Here is a 13519-nt window from a genome sequence, read left to right as displayed (position 1 = left end):
TTCTATATAGAACAATCCATCAATTACTTCTCTGATGCATGAACCACTTAGCTGTGTCACCACTCAAATATATTTTTAATGGTGTACTACCCCCTCCAGCGATAGTGATAAATTCAGTATTTTCAAAATTAACTTTTTGTGCAGTTTGATTCCTTCCTTAGAATTCTTAATTTGTATATCATGAACTGGTGAAAATTTGAAATAAAAGTTATTGATGCTCCAAATGAAGAGATGAATTGTGATAATTGCACTCATGATTAAGTTTTTTGATACAATGTGGAGGTATCAGTGTCTAGCAATACATTGTCTGGTTTTACTGTTTAAACAGTACTGTAGTTTTAGAGACTTGATACTTTACAAAATATATATTTGAAGCCAGTAGAATGAAGTATAAATACTCGTTTTGAGATTTGAAAATTTGTTCTTGTCACTAAGGTGGTATATGTATAACGATATAAACAGGACTATAATGGTATAGTGGATATTAACATAGAAATACGAGAAATACGAGAACCTAACAAGCTGCATTCATTTTGTCTAAATGTAAGTATCCTGATACTGTATTGTGATCATCTAACATATCGTGACAATAGTGTGATACATTTTCAGCAGCAATACCCAACTGATTATAATCGGCCAAATAACACTTCGTATTAGGATCTGACGATCAGCAATAGGTAGTCACCTCCTGATTTTTTGAACAGCCAATCATCCGAGAGCTTTCACATTGGAAAGCAATGCGGTTTTAATTATAACCACTGAAAAACCAATACGGAGTAGGTAATTTTCACGATTTTGAAAACAAACATGACGTTGACCAGCAGGTTAACTGGAAATACAATCTTGCCAATTAAAAACAGAGTCTACTCTTTCCAGTTTGATTGCTTCAAATTACTTCAATTTTTTTTAAACTTCCACGGACAACAAAATTTTGATATTTCATCTAATGCCTATCTGTAAAAACAGGTTTGACTGCGTGGCTAAAAAAAGCTTTTTCGGAAAATCTGAATCATAATGAAGTTGAAACAGATAAAGTGGTTATCAGATCTACATGTAAGAATTAAGTAGATCTGAACTTGTCAGATTGCAGCAATACCCAACTCAAATAAAAAGGACACGGTTATGTATCTAGTAAAATGTCAGGTATATAGACGCAAGAGTGATGATTTAATCCATTTTTTTTATTGAGAATGGTTTATATAAAAATATATTTAATACATATATTACAATTGTCAGAATGTACAAAAAATGACATGAGTAAATTTCCACAGTATAGAACTTTCAAAATTGATACAGATAACATTGCTTGCTGTATTCATAACATTATATGACATTGTATCATAAAAAGGCTGTTGAAAAACGTTTTCATCTTATAGAATTAAATGTGAAAAGCTTTTGTTTGAAAGAAGTAAATGTGAATCCTGTCTGACAAAAGTAAATGTAAAACTCTTGTCTATAATAGAACTTAATGTGAAAACCTTTCATCTTACAGAATGTGCAACCTTTTGTCTGACAGAAGTAAAATTAATGTAAAACGGTAAACCTTATGTCTGATAGAAAGTAAATGTAAAACCTTATGTCTGACAGAAGTAAATGTAAAACCTTATGTCTGACAGAAGTAAATGGAAAACCTTATGTCTGACAGAAGTAAATGGAAAACCTTATGTCTGATAGAAAGTAAATGTAAAACCTTATGTCTGACAGAAGTAAATGGAAAACCTTATGTCTGACAGAAGTAAATGGAAAACCTTATGTCTGACAGAAGTAAATGTAATACATTATGTCTGACAGAAGTAAATGGAAAACCTTATGTCTGACAGAAGTAAATGGAAAACCTTATGTCTGACAGAAGTAAATGTAAAACCTTATGTCTGACAGAAGTAAATGGAAAACCTTATGTCTGATAGAAAGTAAATGTAAAACCTTATGTCTGACAGAAGTAAATGTGAAAACCTTTTTGTGTTACATAAGTAACTGTGAAAACCTTTTGTCTGACAGAAATAATTGGTAAAACTTTATGTCTGACAGAAGTTAATATGAAAACTTTTTGTTTTATGGTAGTAAATATGAAAACCTTTTGTTTTACAGAAGTAAATGTGAAAACCTTTTGTTTTACATAAGTAAATGTGAAAACCTTTAGTCTAACAGACGTAAATATGAAAACCTTTTGTTTTACATAAGTAAATGTAAAAACCTTTAGTCTAACAGACGTAAATATGAAAACCTTTTGTTTTACATAAGTAAATGTAAAAACCTTTAGTCTAACAGACGTAAATATGAAAACCTTTTGTTTTACATAAGTAAATGTAAAAACCTTTAGTCTAACAGACGTAAATATGAAAACCTTTTGTTTTACATAAGTAAATGTAAAAACCTTTAGTCTTACAGATGTAAATATGAAAACCTTTTGTTTTACAAAAGTAAATGTAAAAACCTTATGTCTAATGGCAGTAAATGTGAAAATCTTGTGTCTGATGAAAAGATATTCAAAAGGTTAGTTCAAATATTATGTTTGTATTAGGTATGTTGTTAAAATGAGGTGGAAAATTTTGAAACATTAAAAAAAGAAGTTCAAGCTCAATATTGCAAAAATTCAAGAACTTTAAATGGACTGGATAATTATATACATAAAAAAGTTGGTATAAAAATGATGAAGTATTTTATGACAATATATATACAAATGAATGATGATAAAGAATTGCTTATAGATTTATGAGAAGGAAAATTTGGTGACCAATTTTCATTTTTACATTGAAAATTAAATATTCAGTTGGAAAACTTATGATCATGTTAATATAAATTGTTTAGAAATTGACAAGTACCAGAAAAGTAATTAAAAATGGTGGTTTTAACCCCAGTATTGTGATTAATGATGGCATTATAAAATGACTGTATATACATCTATACATATTCTGGAATGCTAATTTTACAATGGAACATACTAAAATATATACAAAATAGAGTACTGTAACCTGCGTTTATAAAACAAAAACACTTATAATGTCACAATAACATCTTTTTTACGGAATAAAAGAAAATTCTGTTTGTGAAAACATCAGTAGCAAGTTTTAAACATTAAAGCACTTAATAAATGTCAATGCCTGAAAATAATTAGATTTTGAAATTTCCTGTCATTATGTACAATGTGAGATTTTCTATTGAAAATATGAAGAATACATTAGAATTTGCTGGATACAGTTTCAGAAAAGTGTTCACAATTTCACATGGCATATTGAGAGTTTATCTGTACTCTTTCACAATGTCATCGTTTGAAGCTTTGACAAACATGAGCGCTCCAAACAAACTAAACCAGCCAGATATACAACACAAGCCATATGACCAGGATAGGTAGTTCTGGTCCGGCCGCGGCATCCAACCTCTGTCCTCCTTTCTCACGCCAAACACTATCAAAGTGATGAGGATAAGCAGAACTGTAAAATAAGAAAATTTGAAATACCGGTAATTAGCGAAATATTACTTACAATTTATTGTTAATTAGATTTAATTGATCAAATACCTAATCCAAAAGGATGTGAAACTGTATTTCTGCTGCAAAAATAATAATAATTGTTTCAATTTAAAAAGGAATACTTCCAAATGCCACCTGCATGGTAATAGCCAATAGGACATGCACTAAATTATTACTAAACAGTTAAAATCCTATTAAAAATAGCAGTATATTATTTTGTTTTTGAACATTTTATTCTGTTTACATACAATATTAATGTAGACATTTTATGTTACATATGAGATCTTTCGAGAAACTAGCATAAGATGATAGAAACAATATAATTTCATAGTTCCTCAGGTAATAAATTGTACAAATTAAAAGGTATAACTTTATACCCTTTAAAATGGTTCCACAACAGTAATGTTAAACTTCATGTGATTTTTCCAAATATTAAAGGTACAATTTTAATTAGTGCAAAGGAAGAACAAAAATTTCTACAAAATATTCAATACAAGTCTTAATTATCATAACTGTTAGTAACACTAAACAGATGTGCTGGTTCATATGCAAAATATCAAACAAACCATTTCAAAAAATCATTACCATGTATTTTAACAGTCAGTTTTTAGGTTCCTTTGTAAGCATTGCATGTTTTAATCAAATTATAACTAGAAATGTGTCCATAGGACACGGGTGCCCCCACCGCGCCACTGTTCTGTCAATCTTAAGACTCTAGGTCAAATATTTTTTGAAAACTAAAAATCTTTTACTAAGTAAAGGGCAAGAACTTTACAAATACTGAATAAATCCACAAGCAAACCCCAAGGTGCATAAGTACACATGCTGACCAACATTCTTGTAAACTTTGAAGCCTACAATACTTTTTGAGCTATGCATGAACAAATTGAAAATTGCAAATTTATACTATTGTAAGTCAAGGGCAACAACTCTTACAAAACTGAAAAAAATCCACATGCAAAGTCCCAGGTTCATAGCTTAACAGTGATGTGTATCATTATTCCTGTAATTAAGTGATGTTGATTATTATTCCTGTAAAGTTGGTTGATTCTAACTCAAGCACTCAAGGAACAAATAACATATAATGAAACGGTTTTTACTATGTCAAGGGAAATAACTCTACAAATACTGGATAAATCCACAAGGGAAACCCCGGGTGCAAAACTTAATATGCTGAGTAACCTTCCCATAAGGTTTAATGACTCTAGGTCAAATACTTTTTGAGTTACATGCGACACAAGTTGAAAATTGCAAAATTTTACAAAGTCAAGGGAAATAACTCTAAAAATACTAAAATTATCCAGACGAAATACCCAGGTGCACAACTTCACATGCTGATCAACATTTCTGTAAAGTTTCATGACTCTAGGTCAAATTCTTTTTGAGTTACATGCGACACAAGTTGAAAATTGCAAAATTTTACTAAATCAAGGGCAATAACTCTAAAAATACTAAAAATATCCAGACGAAAATACCCAGGTGCACAACTACACATACTGATCAACATTCCTGTAAAGTTCCATGACTCTCGGTCAAATACTTTTGAGTTACATGCGACACAAAAGTGAACGGACGGAAGGACGGACAGACGGACAAGGGTAAATCTAAACGCCTGCCACTAAAGTGGGGGCACAAAAATATACCTCTTAAATGAATTATCAATTTGAATACAGAACACTCAAGTAAGATGTTGCAATAATAGTAGTTAAGTGGTTAAGGTGTCTGCCTCTAAACCCAGGGATCATGGGTTCCAGGCCTACCCGGGTCACAACCATGTTAAATTCTTCATATGACAAAAGTACTCACGGCGGGTTGGTATCAGGAAGCGGAATTGAAATTAATTAATATAATTTGCAAGAACTTGTTTCACAATCAACCTAAATCAATGTACATAAATATGTTTAAACTAGTTTCTCAGTTGAGTGTTGCTAATATGTTATCGAAAACCAGCATTCATAAACAGAATAGCTCTAAACATAACTCATTAGTGACAAATTTTTTTTTTATTATAAGATAACAAATTTTAAAACCATGTTTGTAGCTTACCACATAAGCCTAACACTGCTGCAGTTCCGATGTATATCATTTGTTTAAGGTAGCTTGGTAAACATCTCCAGTATGCTAGTGTTGCTATAAGACATGTGATCACTTGAAACAGCAAGCTGATGCTTACCATTACTTGGCATGAAATGAACCAGGCTAAAAATAGAAACAAAAAAGTAATGAACAAAATGTTTAGCATCACTTATGATATTACATATATTAAGTGTCAGGGGAATATCTTCATGCAGTTTTGAAGATTTATGTTGCAAGTAGCAGTAAAATCGCAACCAAAATTTTTTATTTTCACAAAGGGCCATAATTCAGTCAAAATGCATGTAAAATCTGCCTTGAACAGTGATCTCAATAAAAGTGACAAAGACATATATAAAGTTTAAGTGTATACCTTCAGTAGTTATGAACAATGATGTTACATCATGAATTTTCTTAAGTTTACTAAGGGACACCATACATTCAAAATCCATGTCAGAGTTATGGAACTTGGAAAGTGACATCCAGTTATGGTCTCAAAGGCATGAATAAAGATTAGGTTGAATAACTCGATTTAGAAGATTGATGTTGGGTGCAAATCAATCAAAAAGGGCCATAAATTCCCATAAAAATCTGTCAAAGTCCAAGCTAGAGTTATGTACACATGTATAGGCCTTTGGCTGTGACAACCTTTTATGATTTCTGATAAGACTGTGAAGTTACAAGAAAATAGATATATGATGTTATAACTTATAAGTTGAAAGTAAAACTTGTAAGTCGCACTGCTGACACAAATGCACCAATATATTTCAATAAATAAAAAACAGCAATAATGCGAAAGTGTACATCTCTAAAAAAATATATATTTGTTTCATAAGAAAATAGATATAATTATTTTAAATATCTATAATTACTATATATATCTTTTTAACCCTGAAATGCTTAAGAATAAAGTTAAAGCATTTATAAACTGTATTTAAAATTTATGTTTTTTCCAGCAAATCCAGTCAGTAGTCCAGTATTTCAATCTAGAAAAAAATGCTAGTTCCAAAAAAGGTGAAAACGTTGAATATACTGTAAGTTACTAAATAGATTATAAATATTGGTCGAGCACAGGTACTGTGACTCTAAGTAAATAATACATGTATATCTACATGAGTCAACTTCCGGTATTTGATTTTTCACTTAAAAATTTGAATTATACATTATCATGTATACAGGTACGTACAGGTGAGTTTGTAAAATAACAATTTTCGATACAACTTACGAGGTGAGATCCATTCCCAAAGTGGTCTAGCATCTGTTGAAAATATATACCAACATCCGAGGAACCGCTTCCCGTTATAATCTTTGTAGAATGTATAATCGTTAAAACAAAACTCCCAGAGCCCTAATTTCACAAATTTATTGTCGGCCTTTTCAAAGCTCTCTATCCAGTAAGGACTAGCAAATGCGATCACCATACAGAAGATGGCGAAACACAAACAAAACATAGCAATAGTCCCTTTCTCCATTTTGAAAAATGTCCGTCACACCTGTAATTAGGTCATCATAGGTAAACACATCCTCATTATCTTGGACTATCTAAGAGATTTCTTACGGAAAAGACAAATTACATCCGAATGAAGGAAAATTGTCAACAATTCGGACTAGTCTATTTTATAGAGTAAGGTTTTTCATATAGTTAAATGTCCGGACATGCAAAATATCTAAGGATCGAATACATTTTACATAATATATATTTTCAATCAACGAGATGAAGCGCAAACTAAAAGTGCAAACCAGGGCACCGAAGGTATTGCCCCACTGTACGAAAAGAAAAAAATATAAACTGATCAAAGATAGTACGGGCACGGCAAACGTTTCAAATCGCCACCTTTAAAACTGAGCCAACTTGGTGCAAGCAGAAGTGAATATATATTCTTGGATGCTTAATTATATTGATATATTTTTTATTTAAAGCAAGCTAGACCAAAACTGTTAGCACGGACTTGCACATACTCCATTAATTTTAACAAAAAGGCATTAATAAAATGATTTATAGCTAGTGCTATCTAATACCATGAATTTAACTAATATTAAGCGTCTGACATAAAACTGAATACGAAAATTCGTAAATGTTTCTTATTAACCTTGTTGTGTAATATGATATTAAAATCGAAGGGTAGATAATCAATCCTCTATAAAGCACAAAAACACCATTTGTACGGTTATACACGGTCATTTGTATCCGGAAACTTTTGGATTAATTTAAGGTCCCACGTAGTCTGGTTCCCAGCTTCTATTGTAAACAAATAGACAAAGGGCAGGTAATCCAGACTAGGTCCCACGGTGCAAAGGCAGTCGAATCAAATCCAAACTAAAAGCCCACTCGCATTGCAATTTGAAATTATCCCCGTCTTTTTTGCGTCAAAGCATTAAACTCGGATCATTTCCCACGCTTTTCCTACGCTTTTCCCAGGGATTGACGGGATGGGGTAAGAAATGTGGGAAAAAACATACAGGAGACGTATACTAATATTTGTGTCGCGTGCTTAACCAACTGTTTACAGGTACAACACCCCTTCACTTCAAAATTGGACTCATCCACTTTAATTGACAGGTATTTTATGAAAATACTTGTTATTTTGTATGAATTCAGACATTTAAGTGTATAAAAATGGGAGATTTAATGTGGGCAGGATTAGGGTTTGTACTGTGTATATGTTCTTGCCTTTTGATCGTCATTGCCTTTTCGACCCCGTACTGGATCGTACCTGAGGAAGGGGCTGTTGTTTCAACTCAGTTGGAGAAGCTCGGTTTGTGGGAAATCTGCTTCTCGGGCTACTACGATCATCGGGATAGTTTCGGCCGAACCTACAATGGATGTTGGTGGATATTTGCCAGGGAATACGATGCGATCAGGAAATATCTCATTACAGGTGAGTTGTTGTTTTTACTTTCAAGGGGGACAACCGCGAATATACATGTATCTTAAGTGCAATAAATAATTTATACCCGTCAACAAAAAATGACTCATTGTGACATTTGTCACTGTAAAATTTATTACAATTAATACATTTTTAAACATTGAAGTTTGGCTAGTCGAAATATCAACGCGATCAGAGCTACGCTTTGGGATTTTGACCATGTCAAAAATTATCTAAAAATCCCGTAGGTTAAAATATTTTGACTAAAGTTTGGCATGCTTAAATTTATTGCTTTTACTGTTTTACATGCACCTTTAAAAGATATGAAGATATGAAGATATGACATACAGAAGAAGATAACTACCGTTATGTGCCAATCTTCATCGTTGTTTTGACAATCTTGAATGTTCTTGTTCAACAATCTTGACCGTTCTTATATAACAGCATTCACTGTCTTTATGTATTAACTTTCACTGTTTTTATGTGATAATCTACACCGTTCTTATTCGACAACCTTAGTCTTTCTTATACGTGACAACTTTTACCTTTCTTACTTGACAACTTTTACCTTTCTTACATGACAACTTTCTTACGTGACAACTTTTACCTTTCTTACGTTACAACTTTTACCGTTTTTATGTGACAACTGTTACGTTCTAATGTGACAACCATTCTTTATATGGGATAACTTTAACCGTTCTTTTGTTACAACCTTCGCCATTTTTATGTGACAAATTTTACCGTCCTTATGTGACAACTTTAAACATTCTCATAATTATGACACTTTTTAACATTCTTACGTGGCAACCTAAAATTTCCGTTCTTACGTGGCATCTTTTTCCGTTCTTCTGTGACAACTTTAACCATTCTTATGTGACAACTTTAACCATTCTTATGTGACAACTTTTAACGTTCTAACTTGGCATATTTTACCGTTTTTATCTGACAACATTTATCGTTCTCATATGACAACTTTTACAATTCTTATATGGTTATCTTTTTATGTAAATCTTTTACCGTTCTTGTGGCAACCTTTTCGTTCTTACAAGGCATCTTTTATCGTTCTTATGTGACAGCTTTCGCCGTTTTTGTCTGACAACTTTTACCGTTTTTATTTGACAACATTCACCTTTATTATATGACAATATTCACCGTGCTTATGAGAAAACCTTTCCCTAGAAATCTTATGTGACAAACCATTGCCCTTCTTATTTGATAGCATATACAAAAATTGATTGTTTACGCACGAAGCGTCTATCTCTTGTTTACAAATGATTCACGCTTTTCTCTTGTTTTACAGGTTGGTTCGCAACAACTCAAGCTTTAATGACCGTCAGTATGATCCTTTCTCTTAGTTGTGTACTCTTTGGGTTACTCATGCTCATGAAATGTTTGCCAACAAAGGCTCAGGTCTACTCCGCCATATTTACAACTATAACAAACTATCTTATTTGTAAGTATTCAAAATATTATTATTAAAAATACAAAAACAAACTATAGCCAATATTGCATTCCATTTACTTTTATTTTGTGAAATACATGATGTTTTGTTTGACTGTATATTGGCTTAAGTCACAGTGTATGAATATAGGGTTGTTGGTTCTACTCAGGTGTCTGCTCGTACCTGAACTATTTAACGGATGGGGCATACCAGGCCTTCCTCCATCAGTAAAAGAGCCTACCCGTTCATCAAATAAAACACATGCAATCATAGACATTATACGATTTTTAATGAGGGGTAAATTTTGCCAAGTTTAAATGTGTAATGTTAGAAGTACATTACCATCACCCTGCAATTATAGAAGCCTTTCTCTTACATTAATTTGAACTTAATACTTAACTAAACGAATAAAACTGGTTAACGTTACGACTATATCTGTAAAGAATGAGATTTTATAAATATGTTTTTAAAAAGCGTTTCTTTGAAGGAGCAGCGAAACATTTGAAACATTCCCAACTTTTCGGCTCTTTCCTTCAATCTTCGGATGACAGTGATTACGAATAATCGCCAAGGTGTTCCGGATGCATTTGAATAGAAATTTAGCCTCCTTAACATTTCGTCGGTTTCAAATAAGTCTCTGCTTGAAGTTTGACTGAAATGGCAGGAAATTTAGTTGCATTGTATTAAATGTCGATTGTTGTCTTTTATTTACAGTTATTATGGTAGCAGTAGGACTGATATATTTTGGTACGCACGCGGACACAGACAAGTCGTGGCTTAAGTTTCCAAATCTACGGACTTTATCCTGGTCTTTCTATCTAGCAGCAATAGGGGGTATTTTTGCTTTATTGGCAGCGATGGCGTATACCTTATACTGGATGAAAGTCAGGGTTGCGGGACGGGCTAGCACGGCGTACAGAGCACACGAGCTACGAACGTACAGACAGGACCGTTACTTTAGATGAGGAATTTTATGAAAGATATTGTTGGTTTACAAACTTAAGAACAGACCTCTACTACATTCCTGCAGAGAATGTGTTTTGGCGATCAAAAATGGCATATTACATTCTGTTCACTCGTGCACATACGCACAAAGATCATTGAACACTATACACATACAGTTTAAAGGCCCATTATGTCCACAAAAAGCTTTTATTTTTATTTCTCTAAAGCTTTTTATATTTGGGGTCCTGTTATAATAGAGAAGGGTCTCATGAATCTAACCTTTGAATTCGGGTTATGATTTCTTTCAAAAAGGCCGTTCAATTGTTTTTGTTTTGTTTTGTTTTGTAACCAGTTTGTTTAGATTTAGTTATGGCTTTTCTTTTTCTGAAACGCATAATATATAATATGTGTAAATTATAATAAATTGCTTGGTTTCGTTATTTTGTATTCACTGATAAGTAAACCTCGCAAAAAATACATAAATACAAACGTTGCTGTCAACTCGTTATTTGATATGATCATTCATTCAAAATGGAACCCATGATAATTAAAATTTTGATCCGATCAAATTTTGCATTAATCTCAAAATTTGGATCAATTCTCAGGATATAAGGATGATTTGTAAGATGTGAGTCAAAATCTGGATCTTATAATAAATCAAATATCTGAATATATGTTTATTTTCTAAGAGTTGAATATTTTCCCCCATTATTTATACTCCGTGTTAGGTTTTATAAAGATAACGTATTTTTTCAAACTTGATAATGACACAATTTCAAACATATTTTTACTTACATTTAGTATATATTTTCCATTCTGAGGGGTGGTAGCCTAAAATACAATGTTGTTTTCAACTTTTAAATTAATATGATAACTTTAAATTTCAAATTTTAGATAACGGAATCAGATTCAGATCCAACATTTCATTGACATGAACAAGCAATTTGTAGTTTATATAATATTCTGAAAATCCATGTGTTCATTGTTATACATGTATAACCATTATATATTCTTAAAATTTGATTGCACCTGTAATTTTGCTGTCTGCATAAAGTGAACAGCAGCCGTCTGCGTTTGTCGACTAAATACAAATTTAAAGTTGCATGCCTCCAAATGTTCCAAAATATTGCAACTTTGCAAGAGAATCAAACTTGTGAATAATGTACTAAGATTTTAAAATTCTAAGATTCAAGTTATAATTCACAAGTTATGTACGCTTAATGACTGATTTTGCAGTATTTAATTCTTCTGTGTGACTAAAACAATATATGCTATTTTTGCATATTTTGACCTCTTTTAATTTAATTTTTAATTTATGTGGATTGTAAATGCACTTACTTTTTTAGTTCACGTTACAATATGTGACGTAAATACATTTTTTAAATTTTCATGAAGATTAGCGTGAATATGGAGGCATGCTGCTTTAACGTCAAATTATGATAATCTCTATGTACATGTACATCTATATGTTTAGGACAGAAAAGAAGAAAGAAAGAAGAAAATTGTCATTACTGCGTTGCCATTATCTGTTGATTTTTTTATCTTTAAAATTGATTAAAAGCGTCTCTTAGAAATTGGCTGCTGAATTAAGTGCTACTGGATTCTAACCCTTATTAACGGACAGGACCATGTACTGGATGTTTTTTCCTTTTCCATGTTTAATAGATTTTATTTGTGACCGAAAACGTTTCATACTTTTCTTTTGTTACATATTTGTTAGCCACACTGAAAAATGTTCGATGTTTTGTGCGATATAGTTGTTCGGAATCCATTGTACATGTAGTTAGAAAAATCATTTTAATGAAAATATTGTATATTTATAAAAAAAACAACTGAATATTTATAAAATAAATCGTTGATATATAATTATCAAGACTGAGGAAAAGTAATGTGTATTAAAATTACACGATTTTATCGTTTTAACAAAATAATGAATTACTAACACCCAATATGTTTTTAATGCTCAAGTCCGCCAATCCGTCCGCCTGAGAAACAAGATTGATTAAAAAAATGGAAGATACACTAATGTGAATATGTATTATGAATATAATATTTGTACAGGTATTTACATGTATAGATCATTAATTGCTTGAAAAAATATTAATTGTATGTGTCTTAAGTCAATTGATCAGTGTATATTTTTCCTATCCATAGTTCTTGTTGAAAATTTCTTCTTATTATATTTTCTACAATGTGTTTATCTTTTAGGATATTTAAAGTTAAATATACAAGTAACATATTATATGATTTTTGTGAAAGATTATTTAGAAGTTTGTCCATGAATCAGTCAGTTATGTCAAACCTTTTAGGACCGCGTGTGATTGAAGGCCACTAACAGAAACCTTACAACTTAACATTGCTCTTTTCTATATATTTGTTTTTATCTATATATCTCGCTATGAACTATTTACAGTGCAAATTAACATTACTATGGTGATTTTCAAGTGTCCTAGGGTGATCATATACAGGTTTGATCGTATGCTGTTGTCCAGAGATCTATGCTTTTTTACATGAGTAACCAATAGTTTCTGTTTCAAATAATTTTTAAGACAACAACAGGATGAAGGAAGTCAGCATTTGTTGATACACCATTTTTTTCAAATTATCTATAGAAGTACACTAAATAGCATATACATTTGTTTCTACACTTATTAGCATCTAAATTTATTGATGTTCTAAAAAGTATTTAGAATTGTTTCTACACTTATTACTACTACTTACTAT

At 31.6% G+C, this 13519-nt stretch overlaps 2 protein-coding genes across 18 annotated transcripts; one reads left to right on the top strand and one right to left on the bottom strand.

The window, feature by feature from the left end:
- Window positions 1-1160: 1160 nt before the first annotated feature.
- LOC132760220 (uncharacterized) lies at window positions 1161-7076 on the bottom strand. 17 transcript variants are annotated; one of them, XM_060752151.1, is made up of 6 exons: window positions 6768-7076; window positions 5516-5668; window positions 2105-3431; window positions 1924-1953; window positions 1836-1893; window positions 1161-1748 (listed from the first exon to the last, which is right to left on the bottom strand). In XM_060752151.1, the coding sequence occupies exons 1-3, from the start codon at window positions 7012-7014 to the stop codon at window positions 3241-3243; spliced, it is 591 nt and encodes a 196-aa protein (XP_060608134.1). In that variant the 5' UTR covers window positions 7015-7076; the 3' UTR covers window positions 1161-1748; window positions 1836-1893; window positions 1924-1953; window positions 2105-3240. The 17 variants fall into 17 exon arrangements, with proteins under 17 accessions (XP_060608134.1, XP_060608131.1, XP_060608136.1 ...); XM_060752148.1 differs by having other exon boundaries at window positions 1161-1893; window positions 2165-2194; window positions 2435-3431; XM_060752153.1 differs by having other exon boundaries at window positions 1161-1602; window positions 1661-1953.
- Window positions 7077-8045: 969 nt separating this feature from the next.
- LOC132760216 (uncharacterized) lies at window positions 8046-11620 on the top strand. Its single transcript, XM_060752138.1, has 3 exons — window positions 8046-8421; window positions 9710-9862; window positions 10565-11620. Exons 1-3 carry the CDS (start codon window positions 8160-8162, stop codon window positions 10813-10815), a joined length of 666 nt encoding a protein of 221 aa, XP_060608121.1. The 5' UTR covers window positions 8046-8159; the 3' UTR covers window positions 10816-11620.
- Window positions 11621-13519: the final 1899 nt, after the last annotated feature.

This window comes from Ruditapes philippinarum, unplaced genomic scaffold (assembly GCF_026571515.1).
Source record: "Ruditapes philippinarum isolate M1 unplaced genomic scaffold, ASM2657151v2 ctg264_1_1_1_1, whole genome shotgun sequence".
NCBI classification, from domain to species: domain Eukaryota; kingdom Metazoa; phylum Mollusca; class Bivalvia; order Venerida; family Veneridae; genus Ruditapes; species Ruditapes philippinarum.
This window is presented reverse-complemented; position numbering and strand designations above follow the sequence as displayed.

Coding starts and splice junctions, on each gene's coding strand:
- LOC132760216 (XM_060752138.1), top strand. CDS start 8,160: ATGGGAGATTTAATGTGGGCAGGATTAGGGTTTGTACTGTGTATATGT. Junction 8,422..9,709: donor CAGGAAATATCTCATTACAG/GTGAGTTGTTGT, acceptor CTTGTTTTACAG/GTTGGTTCGCAACAACTCAA. Junction 9,863..10,564: donor TATAACAAACTATCTTATTT/GTAAGTATTCAA, acceptor TTTTATTTACAG/TTATTATGGTAGCAGTAGGA.
- LOC132760220 (XM_060752140.1), bottom strand. CDS start 7,014: ATGGAGAAAGGGACTATTGCTATGTTTTGTTTGTGTTTCGCCATCTTC. Junction 5,669..6,767: donor TTGGGAATGGATCTCACCTC/GTAAGTTGTATC, acceptor TTCTATTTTTAG/CCTGGTTCATTTCATGCCAA. Junction 3,432..5,515: donor AGCAGTGTTAGGCTTATGTG/GTAAGCTACAAA, acceptor CTTATTTTACAG/TTCTGCTTATCCTCATCACT.